The sequence below is a fragment of the Charadrius vociferus genome, unplaced genomic scaffold, assembly GCF_000708025.1.
Source record: "Charadrius vociferus isolate BGI_N301 unplaced genomic scaffold, ASM70802v2 scaffold51, whole genome shotgun sequence".
In the NCBI taxonomy this organism is placed as follows: domain Eukaryota; kingdom Metazoa; phylum Chordata; class Aves; order Charadriiformes; family Charadriidae; genus Charadrius; species Charadrius vociferus.
In genome coordinates, this window is record NW_009646939.1 from 259,333 (window position 1) to 270,333 (window position 11,001).

Below are 11,001 nucleotides of genomic sequence, written 5' to 3' on the forward strand. Positions count from 1 at the left end.
GACCAGCTTTGTAGCCCTTCTCTGGACACGCTCCAACACCTCAGTGTCCTTCTTGCAGTGAGGGGCCCAAAACTGAACACAGCACTCGAGGTGGGGCCTCACCAGTGCCGAGTACAGGGGGATGATCACTTCCCTAGTCCTGCTCACCACACTGTTCCTGATACAGGCCAGGATGCCGTTGGCCTTCTTGGCCACCCGGGCACACTGCTGGCTCATATTCAGCTGGCTGTCCGCAGGTCTGCAGGTCCCTTAATGCCGATCTCTGGTGCCGAGACCTTGGTTATGTCAGAATTTCAAGTTCCACGTTGTTGTTAAAAAAGAGTTTGATCCAATGTGCACAGAGAAACGCTTGAAATACGTGATCCTTTGGGGGTCATGAAACAAGGGGCAGAAGAGAACAAAAATATCATTTTGGAAATGTCATGATTTTAAAGCTTATGTAAGTATTTTTGTACGCAATGCCTCTCATGTTTGGGTGTGTTTTTTTTTCTTAACACATACATTTGACAGGGAGGAAAATCTTCACTATAGGGGGTAACTTCTTCCCTAAAAGTACTGTGGAGCTGCTGACCATACAAAAATGTGTGTTTTCAAAGCAACGCAAGAACTGAGGCGGTTAGAGGTGATCTGGCTTTTGACATCTTCTAATGCCAGAGGGGGGAGACGGCGTCAAAGCCTGCAAGAATCTAGAGGAGAGTCAGAATTTTTTCTCAGGAGACCAGAATACAAAGGCAAGGTCACAAAGTCACACAACACACAGTGGAGAATTTTTCTGAGGTGCAGTACAGGGAAGTACCAGTGAAAGGGACCCTGCAAGCCAAAACAAGACATTTCTGAAAGATGTCTGCAATTTTTAGACAGACCATACAGAGCAATGAGTACAGCTGGATTTGAACTCCAGTGACACCAGCTTTTCTTTTTGCAATTTTCTTTTTGCCAGAGGAACCTTTGGCAAAGAGAATGTTTCTCCAGAAGAAAGATACTGTGGTTGGCTTCTTGACAGCAAATTTCTATAAATCTTAGTGAAGGAGACTCACTTTAATTTGACTACATAGAATTACTCAGAGACCTTCCTTCTTTTCTTTTCTTGTGTCCTGAGCTGACATTAGTATATGGCCCCAAAATCCTGTGCAACTGCAGATACTTCCCCATACTCAATTTCTGCACAGGAAAAAAGAATCTATTTGCTGTTTGAAAGAAACACATGTACACACGTAAATGATCATATATGCCTTGTAAAGAACAACAAAGAGGGGTGTCCTTTGTGATTGTCATTCATGCTGGGTTTTGTTTATACCTCTAAAAGACAAAAAGAAATCAAATTATTACGAAAACTGAAAAATGTTTTCCGGTGGCCCAGTTTCATAAAGCTAGATATGAAAAAGTAATTATAAAAATGTATCCATTAGATTACAAGATGAAAAAATCTGGTTAGTTAGTATGACAGCTAGCTATTTTGCTTACAGAAAGTAAAAAGCAGTATTTAGTTGTTAATGTACATGTTTATGGCCATGAGTTGTTATAGCTTGATCTTTTTTAAGAACATACAGATTTGCTACCAACCTATTTTGGGCAGGATGCTATCCTGTTCTTTTAGGACTTGTTTTTCTCTTATTCCAATGGCTGATTAATTCTTGATTGCTTTTTTCCATCTCTGTGTCTGTCTCTCTGCGCATTTTTGTTTTGTTTTCTTGAATGGAAAAAACCTCAAAACCCTAAGCAGAGTTACAGCATCCATTTGGACTCGAATACATAGTTAAAAGTTTTAGAAAGAGAAAAATTGATTTATTTTTTTTTTTACAATGCTGTAATCAAGGGGAAAAAAACTGCAACGAAAAGCAGCTGCAGCACAAAGAAGCAAAGCGCAAAGAGCAAGAGACACATTTTCGCTGTTACTGTTTTTTATTTCATGTGAGGATAATAATAGGTCATACCTAGATGATACTGAAACATGGTCCAGGGAACAGGAAGACATTTAATTAGTGAAAAAAAGGCCTCTGGCAATTTAATTGACACACAGGTCTGTTTTCTAAAAGCCTGTTCAGACCCTCTTATTCTCAGGAAAGCCTTCGGACAGAGCCTGGTGTGTTCAGATTGCAATAGGTTAATAACGATACTGAGAAAGACTAGCACTTTGCTGAAGATAATTATGCATTAGCTAAAAGAGGGGATTGTTTCATCCCATTAAAATGAACTCCGTGTAGCAGAGCATTATCGCTCCACTCTTCTGAAAGTAAACATTTTGGCATTCACAATGTTAGCTGTCAGCTGTGGATAGTGGGAAGAGCAGAGAAAAGCCAGAGCCCAACATCAGCCCTGGATGGAGTACATTTCAGCTCTTCATTCCAGTGATGGGCAAAGATGACAGCGTGGTTCTGCTGTGTTGGATGACCTGAGGTTCAGATACCACCAAGCCTCTTGTGCTCAGCTGAGCAAAGGTTGTTAGGCTGCTCCTGCACTTCCATTTTTGATGGAGTTCTGCAGGAAGACATGTGAACCTACACAGGATAAACATGTCAAAGTCTGGGAGGGCAATAGAGTCTTCCGAAAGTCATCTCCACTGGTAGTCTGTTAATGAGGAACAGCTTTCACTCCTGTTTGCTCTCACACCAAAGCTCATACACAGAAGAACTTAGGAGAGTTTCCTTTCCTTATGCACCAAAACAGAGACCACTGGGGGAACTGGGTGCCAAATTAGCTATTAAACACCTTAATGTTTTTGTAGGTCTATTCCAAGGTTAAATTCTCCATAGAATTCACAGACTTTCCTTAAACTTTTAGTGGCAATAAAATTACATACACGCACATCAGAATCCAGAACACTTGCTGCCAGACAGGCTTCTCAGGCAAGCTACATCTTAGTTTCACTACATGGTGGTCCAAGTAGCGATGTACCTTTCAGAGAAAGCAAGCTTGCACATTGGGGTTTTTTGTCTCCTTGCCATTGCTGCTGCTTTGTTCAAGCCATAGCTGTTCTTCTATGGGTTGTCTTCCTAATGTCCCAGCCTGGTCCTTTTGTGCACGTGCAAGGATAGTGTCAGGAGCTGCAAATCACCTGCAGCCATTGCCCTTAGGTGTGAGATCAAGCACGTCCTGATGAGAGATTCCCAGGCAGCAGGGCTCTGGGACAACATTGGTCTGATGGCTGGTTTTTCGGTAATAAAGTGAGAAGTTCCAGTGGCACAGGCAGTCCTTCCACTGACCTTGTGAGCTTTGGCTCTGGCCCACAGAGCCAGATTTATGTGGTGGTGTGAAAGCATTTTGGTTCTGTATCTGATAGGAGAGCCTGACAGCTTAATTATGCTGTGATAGGAGTAAAACCCCTAAAACTAAAATGTTTTGTCCTGTGTGTTATGACTGTGACAAAAATACTTACTTATGACCAAATTAGTTTGGTGAGGCAGATATAAATCAAGCTCCATCTAGTCTTCACACCTATCAAAATTAGGACATTAAAGATGGGTTGAGCTACTACACTAGCAAAACAAGATTATCCTTTCTCCCTGCAATATCCTTAAAATCTTGACAGCAATTTCAATGGGACAAGTAATTTTTCTCTCCATATCAGCATGACCCCCTGGGAAACAGTGGAAGGTACATCATATGCCAATTGAAAGTGGAATGAAAAAAATAATTTATAAATACAAGGCACTACAACATTTAATCGTGTTTAATACATGGACAGTTAAACACCGGCTCTGAGGATTCCTTTGACTTTTTTTTTCCTGTTGATGTCTCTTTAGTCATTGTCTCAATCTCTTCATGAAATGGGGAGGGTGCCTTGGCTTTTGGTTATAATTTTGAGGTAACACAAGGATTTATACTCAATGTGATGACTCTGCTGTTACTGCCAGCAGTGCAGCAGCCCTTGAAACCTGTCTTCAGTCATTCCCCCACATTTTGGGGAACACTGTAGTTAGTGAAGAGGGCAAAAGTCTCATCACTCCTTTGCTTTTTTTTTTTTTCCACAACAATGCATAAACACTTAGAGAAGGATGAAGTTAGGATGTGGTGCTGTGCAGTAAAAATTTCCTTGGCTCTGCCTAGCAAAAGACACCTGTGGTGACCATGTGGGCAGAACTGTTTATAGATATACCAGGTTCTCAGCTTCTCCAGTGGTGAAATGGGCACCAGCTTGACACAGCCTCGCCACTCTTGAGTGATACTTTATTGCTATAATTTAGCATAGACGAGGAAAAAGAGGTTTTACATTGGTAGCTAGTACCTGTTGCATCCAGTGGGAGTCATACACCCCACTACTGTGGATGGACTCCTACATGCTTACAAGAGTTTTCATGAAGCTGTTCAGAGTCAAAGTGGCTCACCGAATAAATATGCGCTTGCCTTAAATAAATATACATTTGCCTTTCATTCAAAGCACCCAGAGCATTTACACTTTTATATGAGCATTTACAGAGGAAACAGCACTAGCCCTGTAATTGTCCACATCAAAATCTGTTTATTTAGAGAAGCTGATTATTATTCAGCTGGAGTCCCTAACAGTGATGTAGCAGAGAATTGCCATAGTATTTGTACTGTTGAATTAACAATCAAAGAACAGCCATCACTAGCATTATTGTTTATTGCTGTTCCAATGCACCAGGGCTGGCTTGTTTACAGGCACTGTAACTAAAGAGCCAGAATTCTCTTTTATTTTCTACTAAGTGAGCCTGCGGGGAAAAGCACCTCTTCCAGTGCCTCAGAAAGCTTGGGGAGGGCATCGTGGTCATTAGTTGTTACAGGTGAGGTAATTGAAAGCACTTATTTCTCCAGACTCTCCCTCTGGTCTTGTGGTACTTTTTCTTTTAGAAATACCTACATTTATCAGTACTGTATATAAGCTTTTGACTGTAGGAGTAGTGTCCTATAGTTCACTGGAATATGAAAAATATTTTATATTCTGTGAATAATAGATGACTCCAAGCACACAACATAAAACGGTGTGGGTGTTTATGAGCCATTTATAAGCAATTTATTATTGATCAGGAAGGGAGGGTGTGATTACCCATTTATTAAAATCCGTGAATCCTGTTCTAATCTTTTCTAAAGGCTGTTAAAGGCTCGGTTAGAAATCAGGTGTGAGCCCCTGGCCTTTCAGCAGTGGGCTGCCTGGCCGACAGCTGATATCGTCACACCAAATTCTTGGCAGCCTCAGGATGCTCCGGAGCATTGTTGACCTGTCCTGCAGCCAAACATGTAGCTAGTAGCTCTGGTTTTAGTTACCCGTTCCAGCTGCTCTTAGCAGTGATGATTTTACTTTGGCACCTCTCAATTCGTATCGATTTCACGTGGTGCTTTCCTTTGAGAACTGCCACTCTCTGTTTCTTTGGTTCACTCCCTGGCTAAATCTTTTTCTTCCCCCTTTTCTGTGTTTCCCGCTCCTCTTCCCCTCAGGGTGAATGCTCACGGAAGTGCTATGACATCTTTGTGCTGGAGACGGTGTGCGTGGCATGGTTTTCATTTGAGTTCCTGCTGCGATCCATCCAGGCAGAGAACAAGTGTGCTTTCCTGAAAACCCCGCTCAACATCATCGACATCCTGGCCATCTTGCCTTTCTATATCTCTCTCATTGTGGATATGGTCTCCACGAAAAACAGCAGCAAGCCCAGTGGGGGAGCTGGGAACAAGTACCTGGAACGAGTGGGCCTGGTGCTGCGCTTCCTGCGGGCTCTGCGCATCCTATACGTGATGAGGTTGGCACGGCACTCGCTGGGGCTGCAGACGCTCGGGCTCACTGTGCGCCGGTGCACCAGGGAGTTCGGGCTCCTCCTGCTCTTCCTTTGTGTCGCCATGGCCCTCTTCTCACCGCTGGTGTACTTGGCTGAGAGCGAACTGGGAGCCAAGCAAGAATTCACAAGTGTCCCCACCAGTTACTGGTGGGCTGTGATCTCCATGACAACTGTTGGCTATGGCGACATGGTGCCTCGTAGCATCCCCGGACAGGTGGTAGCCCTGAGCAGTATCTTGAGTGGGATTTTGCTGATGGCTTTCCCAGTCACGTCCATCTTTCATACCTTTTCCCGTTCCTACAGTGAGCTGAAGGAGCAGCAGCAACGAGCAGCAAGCAGGCAGATGCGCCAGCTAGAAGAGAGCACCAAACTCCCAGGTGGTGACAGAACACAGGGGTTTGGTGTCACATTCCCACCAGATGCTGCTGGGCAGGAAGGTCAGCCCGTGGTTGACCAGGAAGCCAAGAGAAGCTGTTGACTCTCAACAGCTGAAGACATATGTTGGCAGCACAAGAAGCGGTGGACAAGGAGGGGCAGTTCTGCAAGAAGAACTTCCTGAACTGCGCAAATGAGGGACAGACACACACAAGGTTGTCGCTAAAGACCAACTTTTGATCTAAGGGCCCTCTGAAAAGTGCCCCTAGAAACTCTGCCAAATACAGCTCCGCTCCATCGCTTTTCATAGGGCTTTTATTTTCTATTGAACAAGTATTTTTGGCAACCCCCAAGGAGCAGCCCTTGAACGTAGCCAGTCAGGAGAACATAACGTGAAGCAGAGCCTGTGCTGGGGTGCCATTCGGCGGAGCAGCCAGCGTGCCACCTCCTCCCTGCTCGGGGATACTCCACGTGCAAAGGGCTGCACGAGGGGACTCCCTGTGCTGCAGCGCCCCACGCACAGGGGGTTTGTTACAGCAGCTCTGCCAAGGAACACAAACCTCAGACGAGCCAAGGTGTGAAGGCAAGAGAAGGGCAGAAACGTCACTTCAGCTTTCCCAGGGGCTTGGTTTTGTCTGTTTTACAGATCAGGCAGCACAGCCTGGGCTGCCAGCTGCCAGCTTTGACTTGTGCGCTAGCGCAGTATGCATTATTTAGTAAATATGTGTATTTACCACCCTAAGCTTTGTATCTTGGCCCCATGACAGACATATACATAGACAATCTTCCTGACTATGGTACTGAATGTTAACTTGTTTTTTTTTCCTTTGCTAACAGTTGAATATAACAAATATCTTTACAAATCACGCCATTTCTCCACTTTCTGTTTACTATTTCCATCTCTCATGTATCAAAAAATATGTGTTCAACAGACAACTAAACCTGAACTACAATCAGCCCAAGAAGGGGAGCATGATGTTTAACCAGCAGTGACTCCCAGCTCTGCATACTCTGCATCCTCAGCGGTGGTGGCTGCGTTGACTGCAGTCACGCGCAAAGAGGAGTAGTCCAAACCTGGTGAAGTCAATGAGATGCCTCCAGTGGGCTCCTCTGGCCTGAGCTGCAGCATAGCAGCTGTGCTCTACATGAGGAGCAGTCTTTTTTTTTTTTTTTCTTTTCCTACTAAGAAAAAGACAATCCCGTCATCTAAAAATTAGAATTATCGTTCTGGCTCTTCTTCCTAATTCTCAAGAGATTTAAGTCAATTTAAAAGGAAAATGAATCATATGGTGGTGTCAGCGTGTTTGTTTACTGATGCCAGCCCCAGCAGCTCTCCAGCCCCCTCCCTGCAGGACCTGTGTAGCTGGTCCAAGTCAAAGTGTTGTGTGGGTCTTTCAGTGCTCCTACAGGTAGGATACGATCCGGGAGTGGAGGGAAATGCAGTACAACTGCCACTTCTACCTATGACCCCATTTGTATTAAAGCCATGCAGTGTCGCCCTCCATATTCTCCTCCTGCCAGAAAGGGAACAAAAGCTGATGCATTGAAGATGGGATTTGTCTGGTTTGGGTTTTTTTTTTTTGCCTCAGCATATGTTGTAACACCAATCCTATATTAGCAAACTCCCATATCAAGCCATTCCTTATGGGAATGGAGCAAGGGAAAATAAAACGTTACACTTTATTTTAATAAAAACTAGAAGCTTTGTTGCTGAATGCTCGCCTCTGATGATTTGGGTGTGGGGGGGAGGCAGTGTTTCGCCATGCTGATGGGAATCTATACATGCGGGTGCTCCAGCCAGGGTCCCATGCCACTGGCCCTCTCTGGCCCATAGCAGCCCTGATCCTGCTCCTTTGCAGCCATAGCCAGGCCAGACAGTGCCAAGGAGCGCAGCGAGGTCACCGGGCAAGGTTACACAGCTCGGAGCAGCAGGTGTGTTACACACACAGGTCGCTGGTGAGTGCTGCAAGAGGTGGAGGCAGCAAAACTGAGCACCCCTACCCTGTAAGCTGCGCCTGGGTCTCCAAACCCCCAGCTGTAGTGAACTACAAGCAAACCGAATGCAGCTGTGTGTGCCGCCGCTCTGCCCGTCATTCACAGCCCACCAAAACTGAACACAGCCCCGTGTGCCAGGGCTCTGCCTGTCATTCACAGCCCACCAAAACCGAACACAGCCCCGTGTGCCAGGGCTCTGCCTGTCATTCACAGCCCACCACCACCAGGAGCGCATCCGCTCCTTGTGCCAGGCGAGGAGGGCCAGGGGCTGGTGGATGGTGCCTGGGCTGACTCAGACTCCTGGCAAAGCAATACCAGCACTAGGTTGCTGTGACTCACGAGAGATTTTAATTTTATTATTTTTTTTAATCCTGATGCAGACATTTCTTACACTAAGGCTTATTAAGGTTTGGCATCAGGGATACAGCTTTGCAGCCGGCTAAATGCAAACCAGCAAAGCGAGGAGTGTGTGGCGGCAAAGCGTGGCGCGGTGCTGAGGGGCAGCAGTGGCATTCAGGTGCTCAGTCTTCAGGTAGCACCCAACAGATTCACCAGGTGAACTCACAAGTTCACCTTTCAGGGTATTTCGGTTGGTGCACACCAGGTGCTGTTTAGCGCTACACTTCTGGTGTGAATGCAGTGATCGTGCATGGAGGGTGCACAGTACACGTCCTCAAGGTGGTGAGGCCCACAAATGATCATCAGCATAGGCTTACTCTTAGAAGAGCTGTGTTGGAGTAGACATCCTTGCAGAATGAAGAGTGTCACGCTTGCAGTGCTAGCGAATAACCATGAATGAATGCCGCTTTTGGCACCATAGCATGAAAAAACCAGCAATGGGATAGTTAACTGCAGCCCAGCAGCCGTGTAGGAAAACAGACTGATGACACACACCATATTATTGCTGTGCTCCATCAAGTTCCTATTGTCCTATAATAGTGAGTTCTTTATATTTTTCAGAAAGGCACATAATTAATTCTAGCACGCACAGAGTTTTAATAAAGTGACAAAACCCACTCGTTATGTCTGTTAGTCAAGGCCTGGCTTTTAATAAAGTTTCATTTTATCTGTTGAGATGACAGATGAGGAAACAAATATAAACCAGGAACCTTTTAAACAAATTATTTTTGGAAGCTGTATAAAGTTGCAATGCACACATTGCCAGACATAAGAGATACCCAGAGGAGAGTGAGTTTCACCCAGCGTAGCTGTTGTTACGGGTGATGCTTTTTACTTTTGATCAGTCACTGGAGAAGTGTTGGTTTTGTTGTGTATGGTTGTTGTTGTTTTTTTCTTTGACACAGCACACACATGATTTAAGGCCATTTATCTCTAACTATAATAAATGCTACACTGATGCATGCATGTTGGTGCCAGCAGGTAGTTGGTTTCGCCCCAAGGAAAAAAAATTCTTCTCTCCTATGGGACAGAGACTCACAATGCACGTGAGCAAAGCTACCTCTTCTGCACAGCCATCTCGGTGGCAGCGCCCATGGGCCTGGGCATACAAATTCTGGCAGTTGGCAACAACAATCATCTGAAAACCGTAACTATGTTTGAGAGCTAAGGATGCAGTAACCGGTAAGGAGACAGAGTTAAGAGGGAATGGCACAAAGTCAAACACAACTCCTTCCGCTCATACAGCACACGTGCGCAACCATCTCCTACCTCATAGCAACCTCGATTAAGAAAAAGCACTAATCATAAGAAAAACACGACAGTGGTATCATCCCCTCAGCAGTAAGCCAGACAGAGGTTGCTGTCTCACACTGATGAGGCCAGAACGGGCATGGTCTGTGGCAGCCTCACAGCAGATGCTTCATGGGGGCAAAGTATCCTTGGCTCTCACAGGGCTTGGCGCCTACAAGCTACAGCCTTAGAAGAGCATGGAGCCTTGGGGCCCCGCTCCTTGGGGTGGAAGAGGAAAGAGGCGGATGGAGGAGCTGATGGGTAGAGCAATCCGGCATGGTTCTGCCGGCCCATCTGAGGCTGAGCAAAGCGCCTTAGTCACCCAGCACGGCTAAGCCAGCACCTACAAGAGCAAAATCCCTGTAAACTGGGACACATAAGGGGCCGGATCAGGGTCTGAAGTCCTGTGTCTGTCTGTGTGTGCTGTCTGGGCATTTCCAGATTCTGATGTCCGCTTGGGGCCTGTCTGCTTTACAAGGCTGTTTACAGGGAGATCTGCCCCTGCTCCAGGGTGCACCTCATATTTTGTTCTAGTCCATGCCTCTCATTTACTGCTGTTGGCACAGGTATCCAGGCAGCGTGTTTATTTATTGGCATATTGTTGACTTAGACATTAACATCTTCTTTCTGTTACAGAAAGCCACCAACAAAGCTACAGCTATCAGTCAGGTCCTTGAAGCCTTCTTGGCACACAAGCCTAAGCTAAGGATCACAACCAAATTTTACAAACAGCACCTGTGGGCCAACTTTTGCTTTACTACCCAGTGCCGAATTTGAGCTTTGCCTGTTGTCTTAAATGTTTTAATTGCATCTAACTACTAACACATGCACCCAAACATCTAACCATGAAATCTCTGTCTCTGTGGAGCTGCAGCACAGAGCACTGCCTGCCCTGCACAGCCGAGGGACAGCTTTGCCCTGAGGCCAGGACCAGCGCTGCACCAGGACAAGGGCCCTGCCGCTGCCCTGGCTGCTGCAGCCTCCAGAGGTGGCTGTGAGAGCTCCCCTTTACTTAAGGGGCTCCCTGGTGTTTCATTTAGGGCCAGTCCCACTGTGGAATCACAGAATAGTCAGGGTTGGAAGGGACCTCTGTAGATCATCTAGTCCAACCCCCCCGCCAGAGCAGAGTCACGTACAACAGGTTGCACAGGACGGCGTCCAGGCAGGTTTTGAATGTCTCCAGAGTGGGAGACTCCACAACCTCTCTGGGCAG

The 11,001-nt window shown here is 46.0% G+C and overlaps 1 protein-coding gene across 1 annotated transcript in view; it reads left to right on the plus strand.

Moving 5' to 3' along the window:
* The window catches only part of KCNG2 (potassium voltage-gated channel, subfamily G, member 2), a 27,048-nt gene extending 20,729 nt beyond the window's left edge, over positions 1 to 6,319 (plus strand). The window contains exon 2 of the mRNA XM_009894946.1: positions 5,395 to 6,319. Coding sequence (XP_009893248.1) covers positions 5,395 to 6,207 — 813 coding nt within the window. The 3' untranslated portion in view covers positions 6,208 to 6,319. The remainder of the gene's footprint in view (positions 1 to 5,394) is intronic.
* Positions 6,320 to 11,001: the final 4,682 nt, after the last annotated feature.